At 42.9% G+C, this 17,660-nt stretch overlaps 1 protein-coding gene across 8 annotated transcripts in view; it reads left to right on the plus strand.

Annotated features, from left to right (window-relative positions):
- mbnl2 (muscleblind-like splicing regulator 2) overlaps nt 1–17,660 on the plus strand; it is a 57,189-nt gene that overhangs the window by 1,035 nt on the left and 38,494 nt on the right. For 3 of the 8 annotated variants that reach the window (XM_062414873.1, XM_062414876.1, XM_062414877.1), the window contains exons 1-2: nt 814–1,074; nt 11,875–12,771. In XM_062414873.1, coding sequence (XP_062270857.1) covers nt 12,598–12,771 — 174 coding nt within the window. In that variant the 5' untranslated portion in view covers nt 814–1,074; nt 11,875–12,597. Of the gene's footprint in view, nt 1–812; nt 1,075–4,248; nt 4,587–11,874; nt 12,772–17,660 lie in introns of those variants that run through there. The other 5 variants (XM_062414880.1, XM_062414879.1, XM_062414878.1 and 2 more) reach the window with 4 other exon arrangements.

A 17,660-nucleotide genomic window follows, 5' to 3' on the forward strand; every position in this document is an offset into this window, starting at 1 on the left:
TCATCACACATATTTATATACATATGTGTGTGTGTATTATAGATTCAAGATTTCAAGATTGTCACTCCAGTTATATAAGTACAACTGTGTGAAATACTCCATTACAGTAAAGACACATAAAATACAATAACAAAATATAAAAAAATGCAAAAAACATAATGTAAACAATACATAGCCTATAAAGTTATGTTACAGATGGTAGTTACAGGACATATACAAAATATGTTTTTATTCAGAGAAATGATTTCCACCAAATCAATTCAATCACTCTTGTATCAATACTATTTAATTGATATAGTTTATTTATCTAGTGGCTAACTGTACTGTAGCCCATTAAAACTGTTATAATTTGAGGGGATTTGTACAGTATGTCACAGTATAAATAACAACAGGTTTGGTCAAATGCCTTTAATAATGTTTTCATCCTGTCTATTACAGACTACTTTGACAGACAGACAGAGAGACAGACAGGCACTGATTCATAAATCAGTGGCCACATCTTTTCCCTCTGGGAGATTCACTGTTGTTTCCTAGGTAACAAGCGCCCCCCCTTCCCTTTACTCTTGGTTCCTCTGGACTGTACCACATTTACTGTAGGGTGGGAATAGTGTTGCTCATAGACTAGAAGTAGATGTTCGTTTATAAACTGAACCACTTGTATCAAAATCATATAATCACAAACCCTTAGGCTTTGAGTTGCAGTTTATTACGACTCACACGGTTGGTAACAAACGCGTTATTAATGTTTTGACCTTATTACGAACCCCCTGGCGAAGCTCATAAAACATTTCCTCGAACTGTCAAAATCGCTTGTTGCTTCCTACCCTAGCCTTAAAAGTAGTTAGCGAGCTAGCGTGTAGCGTGTGATAGCTTACTCCAGCCTTTCACTCAATACACATTTCGAAAGCGAGGAGAGAAAAAAGTTTGCTGCTGAAGAGAATTAGTGAGAAGTCTGAGTCGAAGACCATTTCTTGCCGTCCATTTCCGAGCCGTGGGTCCAACCGAAACAGCGCTCTGGAGAAGCGGCGGTGGCGGCGGCTGAAGTGCAGCTGGATGTGACAGGTTCGTCATCAGGTAAGCTGCAGGTAGTTAGCATAGCAGCTAGCAGCCTATGGCTTTGGCATTTCTTTAAACAGTCAGCGTTTAGGGGGAATAACACGGCTCTTTGGAGAGTAGACGTGGCTAAAAAATGTCCCTAATGCTGCTGCTCTAGTGTCATGAACATTATGCGCTCATGGCTGTGGATGGCTATGCTAGCCACAAATCACTGCCCAGATAGCTAATGAAAACAAGTGAAAGCTGCTCCATAGAAACAAAGATGAAATCAGCATGCATTACCTCTGTGTCTCTCCTGCACTCATCAGTGTTATACTTCTGGGGACATGTTGTTTGTTATCAGTGAAGTAGTGAAGATATGTTTGATAATAACTATTTTATTATTGACTCCATATAAGCGAAATAGTCATCATGTAAGCACTGGTGTTGGATCATGTACAAGTTCCAGCATATTCCAGTTTACAATGAGCTATTGCGTGTTATTACGTTCAAATGCAAATGTAAAAACACAATGAATGCAGTGGCATCTTGACTAATGGATTGTTAGATGTAATTGCTGTGTACAACGAAAAATAAACCAGCTCTAATGAGTCGTAATTGGAGGCACATTTTAATCTACTGCAAGGTTGGCTGAACAAGAGCCTTTTACACCTGACTAAGGTTAATAAGTTTTGATCAGGCTAACTGATCAGTCATATACAGTAATTGGTCCTCCTGAAATGCAAATTAACATCTCGGAGCTGAACTGTAACAGTGGAGGTGCAATGAGACAAGGCAAGCTAGTCACTGTAACTTATGATATTAAAGTAATGGTACACACATTGCACTGTGAATGTTAGGAAATTGGCTTTTTGTCATCAGACGCAGGAAAACCATTAATGTTATGTAGAATCAAAGTGGCATTTGAATCCAGTATTTCCTGATTGATTTTGATTTCTTTTTATCCTTTTTTTTTAACACAGTCTCAGTGCACAGCCTTAAACTTGTTCCAAAACACTCTGTTTGGCCACTTGTTTCTCAATCATCATGTGGACTAAGTGTGCGACAGATTTACCAGAATGGCTTTCAAGCGGAAGGAAGCACAACTCTGTGCCGCTTGATATTTGATTACGGCTAATAATAGAAAAAGACAGCTGCCTTTTCATTGATCTGTCTTCGGTGCCCTATTTCTGAGCCCTATTTCCACCCCTCCCGTCACATTAAGCTATCCAGTAGTGGTAATACAGAATACATACAGTGCTGTGTGGTGGAGAGCCTTTTCAAACCCATCAATCTTCATTTGCTGTAATTAGCAATTGTTTCAGAATACCCCTTTTGTATTTGGAAATGAAGCCACTACGGGCCACAGAAATCCTAAATCTGGTTGTGTGCAAGCCAAGCTGTTTGGGGTCAAACAGGACAGGGATAATAAGAGGGGAGGGGATACCATGTGGGAAGGAAGTGGCTCAGCTTGTTTGTCTGCCAGGCTTTTGTTTGTTTTCCTGTCGGACAAATCTATTTAGGAGGTAGGCTATCTGAGGTCTGCCGGTGGAAATTAGCGACAAGCAGGGCTTGTTATTCAGTTATTGACAGTTATTCAATCAGTAATGTGGTTATTGAGAAGTCGGTTTCAGCCAAATGAGAGATTGATAAGCTTGAGCGTCATCATTTACCAGCTAACGTTCTACATGAAGTATAATAAGTTATTTTTTCGGATCACACCACTCGAGTTTCATCCTGCTGTAATATACAGTTGTTACCATCTGCCAGCATTACTGCTCCTTTAATCTGCTGTTTCTGTGTACATGATACAGCGCTGTGAGGCGACATACACTGAAGGTGTCAGGTGACACTTTTGCTTTTGACAGAGGCTGGCATACCCCTCCTCCCTGTTCATGTTTCATATAATGGCAGCGTGTTAGTCTGTGTTATTTCTCTACAGGTGCCCCGTCGCCTAAGATGACATCAGTATACAATGTCATTTGCTGAGGTAGACAATTTTTCATGCTAGAGGGAGATTAATCTACCCAATACCCCCAAAAACCCCTGTGCCTGTGGAACATCAGATTATATGTAGTTATCAAAGCGTTGAGGTTTGTTCATCACAGAGCTGTAAAGAATGTTTAGCCTCATTGATATTAACGAAACACCCAGGCTGCCGCGTCATTCACAGCCTTTGTTTGTGACTTTGTATTAGAGACAGAGGCAGATAGAGAGAGAGAGAGAGAGAGAGAGAGAGAGAGAGAGACACAGACACGGGGAGAGCCAGAGAGACAGACGGTACAGCTGTTCTATTGAATCTGGATCGAAAAGTCATGAAGCTGGATCTCTGACTCATCAGTTCTGTGACGCTCCGGCTTCACGGCTCATATGATGCCAACCAGCATGTCATCAACCGGGTGGAGGGGAGCAGGATGGGGGTGGGTGGGTGTGGGACAGACCGAGACTTTCCAACCCCGTCCAGCGCCAGTCTTTTTTCTTTTTTTTCTCCCCGAGCACATTCTGATGCAATAACAATAACAGAAATGTTCACTACTGTGCAATTTTCCAGTCCAGCAAACTAAGGAATTAGACTGAAATAGAGCTTGAAAGATTAGAGGAATTGAGACAACACACAGGTAAGGGGAGGAGGAGGAGGAGGAGAGGGATTTAGAGGAGGGATGCTGAGGGTAGGTAGAGGAGAATCGGGAAAGAGGAGGGGGGGAGGCTCTGGTTTCCTGGGGGGATGGTGTTGAATATAATGATAGAACATAGACAAGGACAGAGCTGATCATCATTACGAGACTGCAGCGACTATTTAGCGATAAATCTGTATGAGAAATAAATCTGGAGCTTGCTTTCTATTAAAACTGATTCAAATTCAAGCATAATAAAGTTCCCCTGGAGTCTTATGGACAAAAAAAAAAGATGAATGTGATAGCTAGTTTAGCAGGGCATGAAATTGGGGGAAATACCTTTAAAGATCAGCATTCAGAGGTGGTTACTGTAAGTGCAGATTTCGCCCCATCACTTAGTCGACTCTGCTCCAATAGAGAGGCTCGGAAAGCTGTGATTCAGAGGAGCTCTTCTTCTATTGGCTGGAGCTGTTAAGGGGCAGGGCTTTACCACAGGCTTGTGGGCAGGAAGGGGCTGGCTTTAGGGGTGTGTGTGTGTGTATGGGGGGGGGGGGGGGTATGCTGGAAGTGTTTCAGCCAGATAGTTGAGAGTGGACACTCTTCTGCTTCCTGCTTGCCTGCCTGCCTCACTCGCTTGCTCCGTGGCTGAGACATCGAGAGAGAGAGAGAGAGAGAGAGGGAGAAAGAGAGAGAGAGAGAAAGAGAGAGAGACATCGAGAGAAAATCCCTGTCTAGGCATGGACCTCCGGCTGCAGCACTCGGCAGCTCGCGAGGAATGACAACAGTTCACATGGTCATTAACTCCAGTTGCTGAGGCTGAAGAGAGCTGCGCCGTAGCTCAGTGTCACAGAAGCACCGGGTGCCTCCTAAGTGCGGGACAGCAGACTGACAGAGGCACACACAGCAGCAGAGCGCTACGGGACCCTGTGAAACGAGGTGGGAAAGAACCGTCATATTGGCTGGCTCTTTTTCTTTTTTCTTTTTTTTCTTTCTCTTTAATTTTTTTTCTGGAGTTTTGCTGCAGTGTGCTGCATACCAGTCTGGGTGGGGAGGGAGGAGAGGGGAATGTTATATCTGTGCGAGAGCAAAGAGAGTGAGGCTGGAAACGAGGGAATAAGAGAGAGAGAGAGAGAGTGAGTGAGATAAATGCACAGGAGCAGTGCAGCCACGCAGTAACTACCCTATTGCAGTTTCCAGTTGCTGTAATGGACTTTCTGTTTCCACTCCTGAGAGAGAGGGGCATTATCACAGCAGTTGACTTGCCCCCTTTCCTCAGTGCAAATGTCAGGGGCTCTTTTTTTTGCCACACGGGCTCCGTATTTTTCACTCTCTAGAGAAAAACTTGTCATGTTGGCGGCATGCGCGCTGTCACTGCTCGCTTTGTGTAGTTTCAGCAACTTTTTTTCCTCCTAACGTCCCTCCTAAATGTTCTTTGGTTATCTACAGGCAACGGTTGTTTGCACAGAACAGGGTTTTGACGTTTCAACACTATGTATATATGCAGATACAAATAGCTGATGGCTCCAATAAGCTGGGACTTCCCACTTCTAATAAGCTCCACATCATAATTAACCTTTTCGAGTTAGATGGGGCATGGGTGACGTGTCCCTAGCTTTCTCTCGTCCATCTAGATTTAGCTTTGACGCCGGGCCTGGTGCGGTCAAGTTGTGGACATCATTGCCTGCATGGAAAAGGCCAGGGTGGTGTCACACGTCTGGCCACGGATCAAGGGGAAGTGGGTGTTTTCTAAAATGGAACATCAGTTCAGCCCTTCCTGTTGTGAAAAGAATGGGATAAGTCTCAGACCAAGAACCAAGTCCTTATAACTGCAAGACCCTGTAAGCCAGAAATACACCCCTTTCCCCCCCCCCCACTCTATCGACTATCATGCAAATCGTACCTTGCGATGGTATTAAAGGGATTTAGTGGTTGGCAGCGTTTTTAAGACATCTTCTTCTTCTTCAGCATGAAAGAGGTAGTCTGATTGCATTGTGACACGAGGGTGAGTTTGCTGAATCATTCAGCTTTCATGTTTTCAAGTGCTGAAGATTTCCATTAATTTGATGTGTTTTACTTAATGTTGTAAAGAACAAGAGCTTTAATCTAACCCAGTGTTTTTTAGCCTTCATTTTACTGATATATTAAGTGCCAGTGAAACTTATAAAACACTTACAGTTGGTCTGATAGCAGTAGTGTTTTAAAATTGAAATCAAACTAAGCGCTTTTACGATTTTCACATAGACTTTTACATAAAATAAGCCTCAGTATACTGTTAATCATCATGTTTATCTGAACAGCACCGCTCACCTCTGGCTGCCAACTATACTGTAATTAGCTGATGACTTGCCTGAGTCCTGTGGCTAAGCAGGGAGTAGACAAGAACACTTGCACAGGAAAACAAATCCATTTACTGAGTGCTGGGCTTGATATCAATCAGAGACGCTGTAAGTCTCTCTCTCTCTCTTTTGCCTGTTTGCGTGGAAGTGCTTGTAAAAAAAAACTGGAGCAGATGATGGGAAAAAAAGGGGAAGGGTAGGTCATCTGTTCTGAGGAGAGGAAAGCCCGCTCCTATATCATGAGCAGGGCCATTCGGGTCACTGTGGTTTAGCTAAGGCTATTATGATATGGGGCACACCTATCTGCTGACTCGGTGAAATGCTTCTCGTGTTGCCTCCGAACAGTAGCTTAGTCCTGGTATAGCCTCTGCTGAGCTCCCTCACCCGTCCTTATCGCTAATGGCACTTGATGATATTGAACTCAAGGAGCTGTAGCTTATGCCAAAGACAATTTCATAAGCATCGCAGCGTTTATAGTATTAAATACGAATTAGGCTGCAGGGTATAGCCCTGCTATGATCCGCTCTGCGAGATGCAAAGGGACATTTTGCAAGCGAACAAGTTGGTGGTGTCACCCTGAAAGCGAGGTTAGCTGTTCTATAATCTCTATAAACATATATCTGACGTGGAGCGCATTGACTGAAATGCAATCTCGGAAGCCACTGGCTATCGTCTTTAGCTTTTTAGATTCAAATATCTGTTTATAGATATTAGTTGAAATTTCATCTAGATTGTCTCAAATTGCTGATTGGACTGTAAACAACAACCAGCACACGAAAGGCCCGGATATTTGCTGGATACACTAGAACCCTCAAAATATTGGCTGTTGCCCCCAGAGGCGAAATTGTCATCAGACGCACAGCCGATGGGTTCTGAGATTGAGTTTTCTCGGGATAAAGGACATTTTGATAAAACCTGTACTATAAGGCTTGCTCGTTTTCCATTACTCACTGGAAACTGAACATTTTCCTATTTCCCCTCTACAATGAGGTCCTCTCTCCACAGCCTTGAAAAACATTGACCACTTGTTCCTCTCAGCCATGCAAATGACCACACAGCTGCAGTTTGCAAGCATAAATTGATATAAAATGGCTCAGGTACCCCGCTCATGAGCTTGTCTGTCACAGTCATTTTGTATATCTACTTTATGTTGCTGGCAACACCTGGCTGGTGCCACAGTAAACGTTGTCACACGGCTTACGGCCAATGGAAAGCAGGTAGCTTATCGTCTCTGCTGAACAAATACGAGCAGCTGAGATAAACTGCACCGCGCAGCCAGAGCGCACAGATACCAGACTAATGGGTTACATACGTGGTATTCAGAGGTCAAGCCAATGACTTTCACTCGAGACGCCCCAGTCCCGCTGACTCTCATTCAATTAAGCAGACTGACCAAGATAATGCCCTTGCCAGCTGGCCTTAGTAAGCGTCAGTAATCCATAAAGTCTAGTACTGTGATGCTTTTCTTCACATCTCTGCCCTGCTTTATCAGGTCACCCCGTCTGTCCGCTGTTTGTACTGATGACACAGAGAGGACAAAACCGTCTCAGAGGAATTTAAGAGCAAAACAGGATATACTTACACCAAACACAACTTTTGTCCTTTTTTGGGATTTTTTTGTTGAAAAAATGAAGGATCTGCGCTATCATGATTAAATAATTATTTGGCAACATGAACAGCCTCATTAACATATTGTAATACATCTAGTATAAAAATGACTCGCTGATTTGGTAGAACATAATGTTAAAATGTATGGTCTTGAATTTATTGCTGCGTTGCCAAATTCAAATGATTGGACATGAGGGTGTACAGCAGTGCTAATCTCTGGGGTCAAAACATAGGGTGCTGGATGGTCGCTTCCTACCTGCCGACCATCTGTCTTTCCCTCACTACGTGTCAGTAGCATTGTGCTTGAAATGTGACTGCTGAGCTCAGCATAAACTGTACAGTATGTGTGATGTACTAGCAGGAGCTAAACGAGCCTAACCCAAGACAGAGGCGCAGCATCCAAGGACACGTCAAACCAGACTAAACTCAAACTGTGTGCACTGCCTCTGACCTCAGTGAGGGTTTTCCAAAGCAAATCTTTTTTTCCCCACTATGTGCTTGAGTTTCTCATGCTCTTTGGATGGGATGTTGTTACATGACGGAGGTAAGAGTTTTCCCTCCTGGTTGGCACAGCTCCTGCTTTTCCGGCATGGGGCTGTGGTATATTTAACTATAAGAAGTCTCTGCTGAAAAGGCAAGCATCAGTTTACATGCTGCTTATTCCACTTAACATCTCTTTAAAGTTTGTTGATGCAGATATAACTTACTATAAACAAGGGTTACCATGTCTGTACTCCATCTGTGTTGTGTCTACAGTTACACTACAATTAAATAAGGACACTATAGTCATACAGTCAGTACAGTATAGGAGCAGACATGTCGTCAGGTTCCTGCATGGTTTTTTTTTTTATCATAGCATCGCCCACATGAGGGTACTTTTGATCTACAGTCCCCATCATTTGTTTTGAATGTCTTTCATGACAAACATTGTTTGCATTTTACCTGTCGAGTCCCCCCCTTGGGAGCTTTTCAGATGACCCCAACCAACTCTCATCCACCCAGTCAGCCTACTCAATTTATTAAAGACTGAGTGATAGAAACCTCCTCTGTTCAACTTCAAAAAATAAAAGTGACTGAACTCGCTCCATCATTTGAGGCCAAGTAATTTTACAGAGAAATTGCACCGATATCCTCTCACACCAGTGGTTGGAGTGGAAAAAAACAAGTGCCAGTAATAACTGCTTTATTCACATGTTGCTGTGTGTAACGGCCAGTATCATCAAATATTACCTCCTGATTTCTATAATGAATAAAAGATGGGCTACTAGGATATATTGTTATGTTCACAATATAAACCTATTTAATCAAAGGGAGCAATCATTTCAATTATTAGAAGAACAGAGGAGAGCAGGCAGGCAGGAACAGGTGAGCATCACGTAGTGCCCCCTGGCTAAATTATGTTTTTTTAGGGCCATTATGAATGCACGCACCACAGTTTAGTCATCCTTATACATCACAAGAGGTAATGTTACTGGCACCAAGACGAACATTAACAGCATCTTAGCCTGGCACGTTGGCCGCATATACGTACACGCAGCTGACAGACGCAACGGTATCATTAATCAAGAGTAGCTATGGAAGAAGGTTCACCAGCACCAACATGCTCAGTAATGTTAATAAATGACACCTGAACGTAGCCTGGCATGGCAGCCACACACCCACACAGATGGCAGATGCAGCAACCATTTTTCTAACCCCAACAAAAACTATACCCCAAAAACATTAATATTGAAATAAGCGATAGGCTACAACAGTCCGAAACTGTAAATTAGCTAACTTTTGATGATTACAGCAAGAGATGACGAAATTATTTCACAAAAGTCCCAACGTTTTAGTCCTTTAGTCTCTTTCACAGGAGAACAGAGACAAAGAGTGCAGTCTGTATGTCATCACTGATGTCCTTATGCCAGTTTTTATCCGACTGACAGCTGAAAAGAGTCTTTCAGCAGTAAAGCTTGTTGCTGTCGCTGACAGGGAAAGGGCTGAATTAGCAGCCACGCACATGTCGTTACTTGGCACTTTCAAGTGGAGAAACCTGGCACAAGAGTGGTCTCTTCCTCCTGCTTCTCACGACATGTTTTTGTGACAAAAAACTGCTTTGTTTCGCTACGGTTTTTATAATAATCTACGTTAAAAGCAGGTAGCTAGCGTAAAATAGGATGATGCTCCTCCTCTGAATGCGCGCTGAGTGAAAGAGGAGGAGCTGTTCGCCATCTGGCATTTGCGAAATGCACCGCCACTCAAACAGTGTGACCTATCAACATCACCATATGGTAAACAAGCTGCGTAGTCACATTTGAAACAGTATTCATTGACTTCTATTCATTGGATGATCCTTGTTGGGCGAGAACAAGTCACGGCACACCAAAGAGTATAATGTACAAGTGCCGATACTGCGTAGCGGTGAGCACCAGCCCACTTGGAGCACCGCCTCGCACATTATGACAAAGTAGGTTAGCTTGATCACAGACATCTTATGGCTTCTAAAAATAAGAAGGGATTAATTGTAAAAGGTCAGATCTGACATGATTCTTACCTGACTGTCTCTTCTACAGCGATTGGCTCTCTCCCCGGGGAGACGGTGTGAAATTAAATCCTGCCTTAGAGAGTGGAGCCCGGGCGTCAGTACGATTGGACAAGGAAGATTCTCATCTCATTTCACATGATCAGCACTTAAGTGGGACAATATGATTAGCTAGGCAACGGTCCGGATTCACGGGCTTGTAACAGTATAGGGTTGTTGGGCAATTTCAAGGGGAGGCATCTTCTTACAGCTTGTTGTCTAAAGTAAAACTACCACCATCCCCCCAAAAAACAGGAAGAGTCTGGAAGATGATTTTTTTCATAGGCCGTTTAACCATATTGATACATGATCTCATCCTAATGGTCTTTAAAAACATCTCATATTCAAGACTTTAAACAAAACTAGCAACAAAATTGAGAAGTCTCCAACTAGAGAGACCAAGTTTAACTGACAAACCTACACAAATGATGATGTTTAGGTCTATAGGAGAGCAGGACAAGAATACTGGACCTAACTCAAATCTGACAAGACCTGAAAAAACTTTCTAAAGGTTTCTGCCTATGAAGGAAATCTGTAAAAAGAAGTCTTCTTCCCTTAAATATAACATAGATGGTTTGAGTACAAGTCTCAACTCGCCTTCATTAGCACAACGTGGAGCTTGTAATATTCCTGTAGAGGTTGTTTATGATATTGTTCCCATGGTTTTAAACATTTTCATAGCTGAGGTGGAGGTTAGGGTTAGGTGCGCTGTTGGTCTTGTCTTTTTTCCATAGATGAGTTTGAAACTGTAGAGGGGGAATCTTTTAACCAGAGCTGTAGATTTTTTACAACCTTTTCTGTCTCCTCCCACAGTCTGGTGTCCCCAGCCCCCTTTTCCCGCCCCTGGTTAGCAGAAAAACATTTCCAGATGTGCCAAGAAAAGAGCTCCCTGCGCAGTAGCTTAGTAATGGATTTCATACGCTCAAGCTAAAGGTCACTTCCTCAGATTGTTGCTCCACCAAATGTTGCCCCCCCCCCCTCTCTCCCTAGACAACAACCAGACATCAGTGAGACCAGTGTCTTTACAGGGATGAGGCAAGGTGCACATACACCCCCCCCCCCTCTGTGAATGTAAATTGACAAGCTGCTGTCAATGAGCCGGTATCTAATTTGGACAGTGGGAGACCAGTGAATATTGCAGGACACAGGGCAGCGTCATAATCGTGTCTGGCACTGGCATATGCATCTGTCTCGGTCGCTCTCTGGCTGCTGGACCGCTGCCCGGAATAGTGCTGCGCTGCGCGGTTTTCTATTGGCTGCACCATCCCGCCGTGCATGGCTCTACAGGGTGGGTTGGACCCTAGGGCTTTTTTTCTATCTCTGCTCTGACTCTGTGCTCTTGTCCACTGTCTCATAGCACAGATGCTTTTTGCCATTCACCGCTTTGTGTGCAATATGTTGGAGAGCCAGTGGGCTTGTAGTCACCCTGTACAATGGCACACATCAGTGATCGGGGGACTTAAACTCAAGTGGCTTCTGGATAACCTCACAACTGCCTCTTTTCTAGTTCATCAGCCCTGCACCCTTTAGAGCTAGCACCCCTAAGGGTCCGTATGTACACAAATTCAGATTGACACGCATACACAAACACTGTGAACGCCTGTTGAAGCCTCTTAAATAAATCGTTGCCCATCCTATTTAGCGAGCCATTTTCTCACTCTGAAAATAACCTCACACAGTTTTTTTCTTGTCTGTCTCTTTCTCTCCTCCACTACAGATCGCTGACAGAAAGTGCCTTGTGAGACCCTACTTGAAGATTCCTGGGCGTTTTTTTGGACAGCTCCATATTTCTCCCTCTGCAGTCGTGACAGGACATAGCTCAGCCCCTCGGTTTGTCTTTACCTGTGCTCAGTGTGAAGAAAGCCTCGGGTGAAGAGGTGGAGCTGCTGCACTGCTGGCCAAGGTGCCAAATCTCAGAAAGAGTAGGTACTGAGGAAGATTAAACAATAGAAAGCCACAAACGTGTGTTGTCCAAATCTGTGCCATTGCACCTCAAAATAGCACTGCTATTGCTCCTCAACATCCACCCTTGCACAGATATCATCACTCATACAAAGGACATTTTGGGGACATTGGTACAACCAGTAGAGCTTGTGTCCGAGCATGCCCCCTCTGCCTCGTCAGAGGTCTGCATCTGAGACTTACTGATTGATGAACAATTAGCTGTTCAACTGACAAACTCCATAGCAGCAGTGCAGTCCCATGCTACGGTCGCAAAGACTTTGTCAGTCCATTAACTCCACTTTCCTCTCCGTAAGGACAAATCTAATCCACTGACCTGAAGCAGATCACTATTAGTTACATGTTCTATCAGTTTTAGTTGTTGTTTGTTTCATTTTTTTTTTTACTGGGACACTCGCAAGACCTCCTAAGAGGATAGCCTCCTCCTTTTAACCAAGTGGCTCAACTCCACCCAAAGTCTTCAGCCAGCGCTGCTGACATGGCTCTAAACATTGCATCGATACGTGACACAAAATGGCTGACCCTGGAAGTTTGCCGACAGTTTCAGAGAGGGACTTGTTCACGCAGTGATGAGGAATGCAAATTTGCCCACCCGCCCAAAAGCTGCCAGGTGGAGAACGGGAGGGTGATCGCCTGTTTTGACTCGTTAAAGGTAAGGACTTTTAAATACTTGGAGTAATTGCTTTGCTTTTTAAGGAGTTTTATTTCATCCTCTTCTTTATTGGATACACATTGATTGTAAGATTCTCTCTCTTCTAGACCTTTTCATCAGGTTGTTGTAGTGAATACCTGGCATACAGGATACCCTGCAGGAATTATCATGATTCATACTTTACACAACTTCATGAAAAGCATATATAAATAATTGCATTACGTCTCGGCAGTACTAATATAGTATCTGACATAAAATGTTACAGCTGTGTGGTTCCTAATGGTCGGTGGGTGTAGGTTGTCTGCTCAAATTAGCATGTGTGTCAGGTCTCCATGCTGTGCTGCAGTTAGCAGACCAGCCTGACCTATGAAGCTAAAGGCCAGTGAGGTCTGTTGTCATGTTCACTGTCACCACAGGTGTGTGTGTGTGTGTGCGCACAAGTTAGGTTTTTTTATACGGTAAGTTCTACTAATGTTACCATGCCTTGTCCATCATCTGTGCTTGTGGGCGAACATCTGATCGCCTTAAGTCATTTCAGGGCTTCTATTCCTGGTCGCATGTCAGCTGTCACACACAACCAATGAACAACATAAACAGCCGAGAGCTTTTCTTTTAATGTCTGGTTCCCACAGGTCTAAGAAGAGGTATAAGTATTGAGCCTGAACCTTTTTGTCATCTGGTTATTATAATATTTGGGCGATAAGAAAATCTAGAGGCTTTAAAGCCATGTTGAACTATTTATTCCTTTAATACAGGCTTGTAGTTTATCTTTTGACCCCTCATGTATTGTTAAAATTGTCATGGTTGATACTGTTATTGAACCTTTCGCTTTTTCATAATGGTAAAATATCGTAAATTAGTCTAACACCAGACACTTTGAAAGTCTCCCCAATTATAACAAGGTCGCTTCACACAAGCCCCCACACACTGCAAATAAGATGCCTGCATCCAAGAGCAACCCATTATTTTCAAGCTGTGTGGAAAAAAAACAGCTGTGACAATGATAAATAGCCAAAGAAACTAGAGCAGAACACTGGAACACTGGTGAGGAGTTTGTCTTTTCTTAAAAGTATGAACTGTAGCTGCATTCAGAGATAGAGCAGTGCAGTATGAGGAGAGTGTATCTCACATTTTTCAAGGTTGTGTAAGAGTCCAGAGACAAAAGACAGACTAGAATCACGTAACGTGAAAGAGCTTTTGTTAATAAAAAGTGATGTGATGTGTTTTCCTATAACTGAAAATCTATTTGAAAAATAGTGATCTGCAGGCGACATTGCTGAATTGTGTCCTTAATATCTTTAAAGATCTTTGGAGTGTCTAAAAACCCTTTTCATTACATGTTGCTTATGGTCAGTTATTTATTCGACACTATAACATTTTGGGCTATCAGCTATTTTCTTGGTTAAGACGTAGCTTATGGTAAAGCTCGGTTACTGCTTACAGTTAACTGTTGATTGACACTCCTTCCCAGCTGCCAGATTTAGCAAGCTGTTATACTGTTATGGTTTAATGAGCAAACAGCTGACTCCAATTGGGATCGATTTGTTGTTGCATCACGCAAAGGGAATGCCTGAAATTCCTCCTTTTCACATGACATGATTTTGATTTTCCTTGAAACCTCATACCAGTCATTCCTGAGTCCCGAGGAAACAAAATGACCTAAAGATGCAAAAGTGATAATAACAACACCAATAATAACAACAACATTAATGATGTATTTATTTTTTATTCATTTTCATACATAGAGAAACTCAAAGTGTTACAGTATTAATAACAGAATACACAACATAAAGAAAATAATACCTGTGATGAATGATGTGCTGCCTTTCATTTATGCTACTATCAGTGACGTGTCATGGCTTTGTGGTAGTCCACTGGCCATTGCTGTCATGCTTCATCTGTTCCTTGAATGTACAGAACGACATGAAAGAATAACATGCTGTGTGCACACAATATAAATCATGTCATAACTTCTAAACAGATTTGCAATGCAGTGCTTTCTTTGTTTGTAGGAACAGTGTGTTTCTTGACTAACTGTCACTCAGAGGCAGCTGGACTGCTTAGAAGAACTTGAGGTTACTGAACATGTAACCCCTGTTCTCTGATAACAGGAATGAAGAGTCTCACTGTCTAATGCTCTTAAAAGCCTCCATCCAGTATTGACTTGCAGTGTTGATGCTTGAGTCAAGACAGGACTTTTTCAGACTTCCATGCTATGGGCTATAGGCCTGCTCCATTGTTTTCAGCCATCTCCATGTGTCTTGTCAAGGGATACTTAACAATAGTGGACAAATGGGTTGTCTTCCTTGTCAGACACAAAGTGTTCTGACATTCTTCCATCAGGTCCTTGTTGGAGAGCCCACTGGACAGGTTTGCAATAGGGGCTCTTAAATATGAAGTGGGCACATGGCTCCTGAACATGTTGCAGCTGAAAGCACATCACACATCAATCATGAGTGTCCATTTGTGAGATTGTACAACCCATGGGACACAGTCTTTGTGATGATTTACTACCTGTATTATGACAATTCTGTGTAGCTAGCATATAAGCTGCGTTGTAGTAAGAATTTGTATTGTATTAAGATTTTGCTGGTTAGCTTAATAGCAATATGTTGAGTGGTGGCAGTCAACACACTCTCTTGAGGCCTAGAAGTATTAGCTGACTGACAAGCACAGTGCGTAATGCTGACTGAGAGATATATCTATTGCATTGTAAAGATGTCCAACTAGGGACAGGAGTTTACCGTGATACAAGCATCATGACTTTCAGTTTGTACTGGATGGAGAGAGGCTTTTGAAGATATCGTTCTTCCATGTCTCTTTTTTCTTCTTCTATTTTTCTATTTGTCACACAGCAATATCCCAGAAACACAAGAATATTTGGTACATATACTGTCTGGGCTTCAGGGCTGTGACCCTCCCATAACTTACTATAGGTTGCTTACAGTATTGTCAATCTAGGATTTTGTCAGCTGTCATTGTAAGCTGCTGCCTGAAAGCCCATCAGCTAAAAGCCTACTGCACCTCAACTGTAAAATGTATGGACAGATCTGTCTCTAATTGCAGCAGCTCTGTGTCTTTCTCTCCCCCTCTTTTCACCATACAACCGAGTGATAGAACGAGAATACAGGATTCTCTGTACTTTTAACTCCCAACTCGCCCCCTCTCTCACAAAGACTTTCCTCGTGACAGCTAAGAGAATGAATGCTTTATTATGCATTAGGAAATGTGTTTTCGCTCCATGGCAGGCTGATTTCCACCCCATTATGCCCGTATCATCTTCCTGGGTCTTCTCATCTGATAGGGTTATCATGCCAGGGTTGTGTGCTGCCAGGCATGACTTGGCCAATGATCAGAAGGGTCCCTCTCATAAACACGTGAAAGGTAAGGCTCAGGAGAGGAGTAGAGTAGTAGGTGTAACTCTGTTGTTACACTTGTCAGGCAGCGGCAGGCAAGCACGCTGGCTCAGTGTAAAATTTGACTGTTCTGGTTGTTTTCAGACTGAGTTGAAAAAAACACTAATAGTGGCTCCTTCCTGTTGAATAGAAAACTCTCACACCAAGGTTTATGTTGGATGTATTTTTATTTCATTTGTGATCTTGATCCAAAGTTCAAAAAGTTATATAAAAATCATTTTTAAGTATGCTGTGCCACATAATTACTTGTGACGGAATTTTTTTAGCCCTTTCGTTTACCTAGTGTTTGGGCTGCAAAACATTTAAAAGAACATTTCCTTTAGATGAGATTATGTGAATTACATCTGTCTCTGACTGGGAAACTCTTGGCAATCATGTTCTACAAAGTAGCTTTTAAAAGGTGTTATTAATTTTAGGGTGCTCTCACACCTGCCTTGTTAAGTTCACTTGAATCTAAATCTAACCCTCGGGTGTTTTCACTCTTGGCGCAGTTCGTCTGGGCAGGTGTGAACAGAGCAATCGCACTCGGGTGTGGACCTACAAGAACTGTAGCAGGGCAGCCTGTCACAGTTTAATACATTCATGTTAAACTCAACAGATTGTTCTCTAAATGTTAGCTTGAAGTCCGTTCAAATGTGGCATTCTGCTTGCATGTTTTGGCTTGATATATGGCCCAAGTAATGACCGCAATTATGAAGAAATGCCAATTGTGCCGACGGTTCATTTTGGATTTCTATCCCTGAAGAAATAAAAACTCTCCACCAACCCCCGCCAGATTTCTGACCAATGAACAGAGTAACAGCTCCCACATGCCTTTTGTTGATACATTTTGGCTCTCTTTAAATTTTGCAGTGTGAAACCAAACCAAAAGGAAAATACAACAAAGTAGCAACTCATCCACTGAATTTGACCAAAGCAAATGAACTATAGGTGTGAAAACGCCATCATCATCAGACCACGGGCCAAGTCCAAGACTAGGAAAGGATATTGAAGGGTCTGGTGGCGTTTGGGAGCAGCTAAACAGTGGTCACTTGCACAAAAGTTCCATTCATCTGTAGAAGAGGAATGACCTGCCAAGGCAACGGCGACCGAAATACCTGGTTTTACATTTTCTGTTAGTGTGCTTTGCATGAGCTGAATGATGAAGAGGAATCACTCCTGCCTGGTTTGCTCCTGCTATCTCGATTGTAAACCTTGCAGTGCCCTGACTCCACCGCGCTGCTCAACATTTCTAGTGTAATGTCTAGGGGATTATTTTCTGTCCCCCTGCTCTATAATGTGGGCTTTAGAAATGCAGCCTCTCAATACGACATGTGTCATCTCTCAAAATAGGACAAGCTGCTTCATATCTGTCCAACCAAAGCTGTATTCACATTTGGTCGGTAGACACGAGATAGCTTACCAGGTATCATTTATTTCCATTGAGATATGACTTGAACTTTGACAGTGGTGACCTCAACAAGAGGAGTAGCA

Source organism: Scomber scombrus, chromosome 24, assembly GCF_963691925.1.
Source record: "Scomber scombrus chromosome 24, fScoSco1.1, whole genome shotgun sequence".
Lineage (NCBI taxonomy): Eukaryota > Metazoa > Chordata > Actinopteri > Scombriformes > Scombridae > Scomber > Scomber scombrus.